The 8,880-nt window shown below is 39.2% G+C and overlaps 1 protein-coding gene across 1 annotated transcript; it reads right to left on the reverse strand.

The window, feature by feature from the left end:
* Nucleotides 1-1,372: 1,372 nt before the first annotated feature.
* On the reverse strand, nt 1,373-2,029 carry LOC145291063 (uncharacterized). The gene has a single exon (XM_080136574.1). The coding sequence runs from the start codon at nt 2,027-2,029 to the stop codon at nt 1,373-1,375; it is 657 nt and encodes a 218-aa protein (XP_079992700.1).
* Between the last annotated feature and the right edge of the window lie 6,851 nt (nt 2,030-8,880).

Genomic DNA, 8,880 nt, shown 5'->3' on the forward strand with positions numbered 1-8,880 from the left:
TCGACTACAGAACAATAAGGCAGGAAAATTGATGTTTGGGCAAGGAAATGAGATCCCTGAAGCCAAGGTTGACCTAGCAAAGAGAGAGCTTTTCTCTATATGTGGAAAGCTGGTTGGCCACTACCCAATAGTTGGATGGTTGCGAACTGCGTGCAGTTTTATTAAAAGGCAGACTGGGACAGACAGTTGGGAAGATGCAGTTGATCAAAAAGTGCTTCTCATGATATAAGAAGTCATTACAGAAGTGAAAAAAATGGACCCTGTGAGAGGAGAATGGCATGTAAAAGAGGGCCATGAAGGGGTGATATGGACTGATGCTAGCAGTGTAGCATTAGTGGTATTATTGGAAATAGGAGAAGTGGCTGTTGAAGATGCTGCTTGGCTACGCAAAAAGGATGATAGTGCCCATATCAATGTTGCGGAATTCTCGAACCAAGTCTCCCAGCGCTCCAAGTCTACACTTGATAAGCATATCCGCTGCTTCTTTTGTTTTAATCCGCTTATCACCAGACAGCTCCGATTTAATCCATAACACCACTGTTGCAGAGTCTGTTTTAACGCTCACTATCTGTAGCCCCCATTTTAGAGCCAGATTGATGCCTTTCATCACAGAATTCGAACTAAAGGTAACTATTACCTTAGTTCCGTCACAAAAAAATAAAGCAGATGGGCTGACAAGAGTCAAGAAAGCCTGGCTACACAAGGAAAGAGATGGGGCTCCAGCATGTTGTGCAGTAGAGAATTTATACCAAATTACTTGGAATTAACTACACTGTTAAGAGAACTCCTACACAACGAAATATTCTGGTCATTCGAAAAGCCTCAGTGGAGAAATTAAAACAAATAATAACAAGTTCACCAACTCTACAATTTTATGATCCAAGTAGAGAAATAAAAATCACCATTTACGCAAGTAAAAAAATGTTTAGATGCAATTTTACAGCAAAAACATGGAGACATGATTACCAGTATCATACGCTTCACGTTCGATGACTCCTGCAGAACAGAATTATTGTCCTAATTAAAAACAGTTAGTATAGTGTTTGCCTGTAAAAATTTCACCAATTGGCTTATGGAAGACATTTTCTCATTGCATATAATCATAAACCGTTGAGGCAGACTTTTAAAAAATCAATTACAAATAGCCGTCCAAGAATACAGAGATTTTTATTTGCACTGCAGAAATATGAATTTGAGGTGATATATATCCCGGGTCGTGAATCAGTAATCACAGATGCATTATCATGTGTCTATCTAAAGGATACTGCACAAGAGATAACAGATACAGAGATGGATAAATAAAAAAAAACTTGACGTATACTGAGAAGAAACTGGAAAAGATCCAACGCTACAGATGCTTGAAGTGAGCTGCTCACCACCTGGCCTGGCCGTTTCCTGCTTGCTTATCGTTCTTCATGAAAGAGCAAGGCCTGCGGTATTGGAAAGCCTTTTCGCCATAACGCGCATGGAATCGACACAGCCTGTCACCATTTCGACTGTTACTTCGTGGTCGAGAACGGTCCTGTCCGCTCGGACGCGGGTATTTGCTTGGTCTGAGCTCCATATCACGAATCTGGTCACTCAGGTTTTGGATTAGTTGGTCTTGTCTCTCCAGTTCTTCGCGGATATATGTGGAGGTGCCTGAGGTTTCGGGAAAGGAATCCTCTGGTGCCTGTGCGTGCACCGGGGCTACTGAAACCGTTACTTCCATGATTTTGTCTGCCAACTCCGCCAATTCCTCGACCAAGGTGGTGTCTTTGGAAGATGCTAGTATCATCTGAATACTGGACGGCAGCCTACTAACGAATAATTGTTTGAGGATGTCCGGCTGTAGAACGCTTTCGCCCATTAATTGTTTCATCCGGCTCAGTAATTGGGATGGTTTTCGGTCGCCGAGTTCCTCCTTGATCAGCACTTGCCGGAGACGCTTTTGTTGGGAGTCGGTTGTTCTTCTGATTAACTCCGACTTAAAAGTGACATAAGAAATAGATCCTGGGGGTGCCATTATCAAGTCACGGACTTCAGCCATCACTTTGTGCGTGAGTGCGGCCACCACGTGGTTCAATTAGTTAATTTGCTGTGAATTCGCTGCGTGAAAAACTGAGCTTCCACGTGGGCGCACCACAACGTCGGGTCGTGTGTCCAGAAAGGCAGAATTTTAAGAACGGCCTGTATTGCCGTTGTCGCCGATATGGTATCACTATCCATGGTTGGTTTGCCGCCCTGGCCTGGGTTGAGAAAAACTTAGTTTGAAAGTCTTTAAACTGCCGAATTGGGAATGTCCAGCTCCTCGCGTGTTCTACCAAAGTCTGATGAAAAGGGGTCACCAGTGAAATGAGCTGCTTGCTGGGCAAAACGATGAACAGTTCCTTAAAGATAATTTTTCATAAACATTAATAAAAAACAAATATTCAGAAAAATTAATGAAAAAAAATAGTCAGACTTGGCTTATTAAAAGAAGTGTAATTTTATTTACCCTTTTGTGTATCACACTCATGTGGTTTCTTTTGTGTCCGTAGAAAAGAAAGAAATCTTTACTGACTGGGTGAATGTTCTCTTTTTTGGCGTAAAGTCGAAAAGAAAAGATAAATTAAATATTTTTCTTTGGGATAGCCGTTCGAGTGAAAAATGGCGTGGAAAGGTAAGAAGAATGTTTTTTTTGTTTCATTATGAGAACTGGCATAGCGCGTGTCGCGCACATGTGACAGACAGAGCAGTAGTGCGTGTTAACTCCTCAAGGGTCAGCGAGTGAAAGAGGAAGAGAGGGCACTCGAATTTGGCACCACAGTTTTTTTTTTTCCTCTTTTTTAGAGCTCTCCGGAAACGGTGACAATTCAAAAGTCTCTGTCAAATTTTAGTTCCGGGGTAGACGCTACATGCTGATGAAATGTGCGAAATCAGCAGAAAACAACGATGTACCACCTACAATAGTGCCATACATGTCAGTTCGTGATGAGATATTGGTTGTGAAAGGACTAGCATTAAAAGGCACACAAATAGTGGTCTGAAACTCTTTAAGAAAAGAGGCCCTACATAAGATTCATACTGGACATCTAGGGATAGAAAGCGCATTACAAGGGCGAAGAATGTTATATATTGGCCCAATATAAACATTGAAAAAAAAATCGCCGTCGGACCAACATTTAATGAAAAGAATTCTTAGAACAAATCTTTTCAACATTTTGCACAAAAAAAATAATGAAAAGACATGAAAAAAAGGCGTGAAACAGATTTAAAATTTAACGAACTACCAAGTCTAACCAAGAATGACACTATTCATATATGTTTTCATGGAAAATGAAACTAGAAAGGAAAGGTAGAACAGAATAAAAGACAACGAAATGGAGTTTCATTCTATATTCAAAAGCAACTTTATTTGTCATCTTCGTTAGTAACATGTACAAGAGAGAAAAACGTTAGTAGGAGAGTGCAGTGGTCATGTTCGCTTGTATTTATAGTAGTCGTGGATGAGTGTCTTATGTGGAGATGGAGATTAGATATAGGTAGGCCTGTTGAAGGAGAAAGAAAGAGAAAGGTGTTTGGTGTATATGTGTAGAAGAGTGTGTGCGATAATAGAGATGGGGCAAAGAGTTAGTGTCTTGTGGTAGGAAAGAGTATGTGTGTGAACAAGTTTTGATAATAGTCATGTTGGCTTGTGATACTCACGTTATGCCTGGGGCCAAAGACCCAGGCGAAGTCAACACGAGGCTTGATGCTTGTGACTGTGTTCAAATTTGTTTCATAGAATTGCATATACTAAGAAACATTCACAAAATTATCTCACAAAAAAAAATTCTTTTCACCCAAATGCAACAACTTTTTTTTTTCCACAGAAAAAACAACTGTTTACTGAACAGTCAAGTTCAACAAAAATGCGTTACTGGCGACTAGTTATCCAAAACACTTTTTACAGAAGAACACACTCGAAACATTTATATTTTCACAACCTCCACCAAAGTAAATTTGTCAACAAAACAATTTGTGACCAACGTTTAGCAACAAGCAACTTAATGACTTCAAATTCCACTAAAATCATTCAAATTTAAAGAAATTATATTCAATTCTATGAAACAAATTTGAACACAGTCACAAGCATCAAGTCTCGTGTTGACACAAAAAACCCGGATTTTACAAGCAGCTGTCATGGACGGACATATCACAAAATCGTCACTACTTCTAATTTTCTAAATTACAACTTACACACATAAAAGAACCTTTCTTTTATTTTGATAAACATTTTTGGTTTTCTTCCAACAACCAATCCAACAAGGGTGTATCTGTAGCAGCCGAAACTTGTTACTATCACAGACAGGAGCTAATTCTCGCGGTTCGAGATTTGAAATCCAAGCTAGCTCTCAATTACGTGACCGAGTACATAAAAGGCAAAATCTGCAACTCTTCCTTCTCTTTCCTCCTGACCCTGCTGGGCAGCAGACTTTGCCTGGGGAATTGGCCCCAGGCCTAACATGAGTATCACAAGCCAACATGGCTATCGTGAAAACTTGCTTACACATGCGCTTCCCACCTGTACTCTTCCTACCACAAGACACTAACCCTTCATCCAGTTTCTACTATCGGATGCATACTCCTACAACACATAAACACATTTGTTGCAATATTTTGGGTTCTAATGGGGTATGATCCCACACAGTCGGACGATTCTATTTATAAACGATGCTGCTAAGAACTGATGAATCAAATTAATTCACGTTCTGCTACGAGGGTCTCCTCAGTAAAATCAGATCATACGGTATCACTGGTAGAATACTTAACATAATTAAATCCTTCTTAGATAAGAGAAAAATCCAGGTAGTCCTCGACGGTCGCACATCTAAACAATATGATATAAATGCGGGAGTGCCCCAGGGTTCTATCCTTGGACCTCTATTGTTCCTGATATTCATAAATGACCTCCCTGACAACATTGCCTCTGAGATGGGTATATATGCTGATGACACTACACTCTATGGCAGACACGACAGGAAGACGAATGAACACATTTCTAAAGAAATGGCAGAAACACTAGAGGAAGACCTCCTATCTGTAGTGGAATGGGGACAAAAGTGGTTGGTCGCGTTCAATGCTGCCAAGACTAAACTAGTTTCATTCAATAATTACAAGAAACCCTCTCTACCACCCATAGCAATGGCAAACGACTCTTTATCTGAGAGTCCATCTTTCAAACTCCTTGGCCTAACGTTCACAGGAAACATGAGTTAGAACAATTACATTGAAGGCATTGCCAGGGCCGCTGCAAGAAAGGTAGGCTCTCTCTACCGTGCTAGAAAACTACTAACACCCGAAAGTATCCTGTACCTCTATAAGGCCACCATTCGCCCATGTATGGAGTATTGCTGCCACATCTGGGCTGGTGCATCTGCTACTAGTCTCTCGCTCCTTGACAAGGTTCAAAAGAGAGTCGCAAACCTGATAGGCCCTGAACTGGCATCTAAGCTTCAGCCTCTGTCCCATCGACGAAATGTTGCATCCCTCTGCCTTTTCTACAAGTATTTTAGTGGTGAATGCTCTGACGAACTGCAATCACTTGTGCCCCCACGACGCGAGCACCCTCGACTAACCCGACAGGCTACTAGATCCCACCCCCACACTGTAGAGATCCCTAGATGTAAAAGATCTTTTTACTCCAATAGTTTCTTCCCCAGAACCGCAAGACTCTGGAATTCCATTCCAGGTCCCTGCTTCCCCAACAGTACTGACGTGCAGAAGTTCAAGTGTAACGTGAACCGACACCTTGCTGCCCAAATCCCTACATAGTACCCCAGTAGTTGTTGCCCCTGATAGTAGCCCCCTACACCAAAGTGGCAATTTGCCTTGTTTGGGGTGAAAATGTAATAAAAAAAAAAAAAAAAAAAAAAAAAAAAACAATCAGAAACCAGAATTGCTTCATAAATATTAAACCTTTTCTGGAGCAATTTCACATGTTCTTTTCCCGGCTTTCGACACGGTAAGAATATTTTGTTCTGTGGAACTGTCTACTACAAACAAGTCACCACCCAGGACTTGTGTGCAACAGCGAACCATCTGAAAGTGTTCTGAAACTCAAAATGGCTTACACTTCTAGAGGTTATGCGCCCAGCGTGTGTCTTTATTTTGATGGATCCGAATCAAAATTCGAATTGTAGCAAGTTAAATTTCTGGGATATCTACGAATCCAAAAGCTACACAAAGTACTACAAACACAACCTGAGAACAGAAACGACCCTGACGTCATTGAAAAGAACGCAACTGTCTTTGCAGAATTAATACAGTGTTTAGATGACCGAAGTCTATCACTGGTAATGAGAGAAGCCCTGGACGATGGCTGCAAAGCATTAAACATATTGAGAGAGCATTATTTATCGAAAGGAAAAGCCAAAATTATTTCTTTATACACTGAACTGACCTCTCTAAAACGAATGGAAGCCGAAACTATTACTGATTATATTATAAGAGCCGAGACAACTGCAAATTCTTTAAAAATGTCTGGTGAAGTTATAAGTGACAGTCTGTTAATTTCCATGGTTCTTAAGGGATTACCGAGTGATTTCAAGCCATTTACCACCGTGATAACACAGAAAGAAAAACCCATGACTTTTAGCCAATTCAAGGTAGCACTCAGAAGTTACAAAGAAACTGAAAAAATTATCACAGAAAAAAAAACGAATCCACAAATATCATGAAATTTAAAAATACACACATAAAAACACCAAAATCGAATTATACCCATGCCAGGAATAAAAAACGCAACTTTGCCAAAAGCAAGTTTTTTCCTAAGAAAAATACAAAAATTATTTGCTATAATTGTGGACGACCTAATCACAAGAGTTTCCAATGTAGATACAGGACTCAAAATGGCGACTACATTAAAAATGTAGAGAGCTCTGTTAGTGAACATACATTTTTATTTTCGTGTACATTTGATGCGTCAACAAGCAATAATAATTTTCTAGTCGATTGTGGGGCCACGGCACATGTGATTACAAAGGAATCTGATTTTATCAATTTTGATCCCAACTTTAAGCCACAAAATCATTTTGTAGAACTAGCTGACGGGAGTCGAGTCAATGATATCATTTTGAAAAGAGGTAATGCGAAAATCTCGCTAAAGAACAATAAAGGTGAACTATGTTTCTGTATTCTAGAAAACGCTCTTCTAATCCCAAAATTTAAACAAAATATATTTTCTGTACAAGCTACCACAAAACAAGGTGCAAATATAAACTTTAGCCCCAATAAATCAAAACTGGTATACCCGAATGGAACTGTATTCGACATTAAAGAAAATGGAAGACTATATTATTTAAATAGCGTAGTCCTATAAAAAACCACCTGCCATGATCTACAGACATGGCATAAAATTCTTGGACACTGCAATATTCCTGATATCAAAAAGTTGCCGACTGTAGTTGATGGAATGCAAATATAAACATCAAAAACCTTCAACTGCGACGTCTGTACGCAAGAGAAAATGACAAACTATCAAAACAAGATACCAGACAAAAAGGCCAAAACAATCCTATCAATGATGCATTGCGACTTGAATGGTCCCGTAGAACCGATGGCCAGAGAACATTATAGATATGTGTTGAATTTCGTAGATGACCATTCAGGTTTAATAATGGTTTATTTTTTAAAGAACAAATCTGATACCCTGCTAGCAACTAAGAAATATCTAGCCGACATGGCCCCCTACGGTGAAATCAAGTGTATTCACTCTGACAATGGTATGGAATTCACCAATAAAGACTTTGAACTTTTACTAATTAACCATCATATCAGGCATGAAACATCAGCTCCTAGATCGCCACACCAAAACAGGACTGCTGAACGTGTGTGGCAGACACTTTTTGAAATGGCAAGATGCCTACTCATTGAATCAAAACTCCCTAAATACCTCTTGACGTATGCACTTATGGTGGCAGCCTATATACGCAACAGGTGCATTAACAAAACACTATCTAAAACTCCATATGAATCTTTCTGCGGTAAAAAAACAAATTTAAGCAGAATGCATATATTTGGTTCAACTTGCTTCGCATATATAGAGAAAAAGAGTAAATTGAATATTAAAGTCGACAGAGGTATATTTCTTGGATACGATAAAAACAGTCCAGCCAATTTAATATTTTTTCCCGAAAAAAATAAAATAAAAAGAATCCGGTGTGTAAAATTCACAGACACGTTTAATTTTACAGACAAAAACCCGTCATATGAAGAGGATGAAATTATATTACCTCAAATAATTAGAACAAATGAAAACAATAAAAATGACGGAGACGAGAGTGTCCATGATGATGATGATGATGATGATGATGATGATGATAAAGTCGAAAGATATCCCAAAAGAAATAGAAGACGACCCGATTTTTTTGTGGTCGACAATATAAAAGATTATCAAATTGACTATTGCTATTCAATGGAAAATACGCCAAAAAGCTTCAACGAAGCAATTAATTCAGAACATTGTGATGAATGGAAAATTGCCATGAAAAAAGAAATAGATGCCTTGACCGAAAATGATACCTATACGGTAGTGCCTCTCCCAAGAGATAAACATGTTATTTCTACCAGATGGGTCTTTACAAAAAAGAGTGCAGCATCAGGTGTAGAACAGTACAAAGCAAGATTTGTTGCTAAGGGGTGCTCTCAGATTTACGGTAAAGAATACTTTTCTACGTTTTCGCCGACCACAAACCTAACGACAATCAGAATTTTACTACAAGTCGCATCACAATATGACCTAAACATCCATCAAATGGACGTAAAAAATGCTTATTTGAATGCCCCAATAGACTGTGAAATTTATATTACCCCTGCACAGGGATTTATAATGAAAAATAAAAATAGCGTGTGGCGACTTAACAAGTCATTATATGGTTT

This window comes from Euprymna scolopes, chromosome 12 (assembly GCF_053919585.1).
Source record: "Euprymna scolopes isolate OS-2025 chromosome 12, ASM5391958v1, whole genome shotgun sequence".
Classification (NCBI taxonomy): Eukaryota; Metazoa; Mollusca; class Cephalopoda; order Sepiida; family Sepiolidae; genus Euprymna; species Euprymna scolopes.

Bases quoted from the DNA above. Each gene is read 5' to 3' on its own strand.
- LOC145291063 (XM_080136574.1), bottom strand. From the start codon at position 2,029: ATGGCTGAAGTCCGTGACTTGATAATGGCACCCCCAGGATCTATTTCT.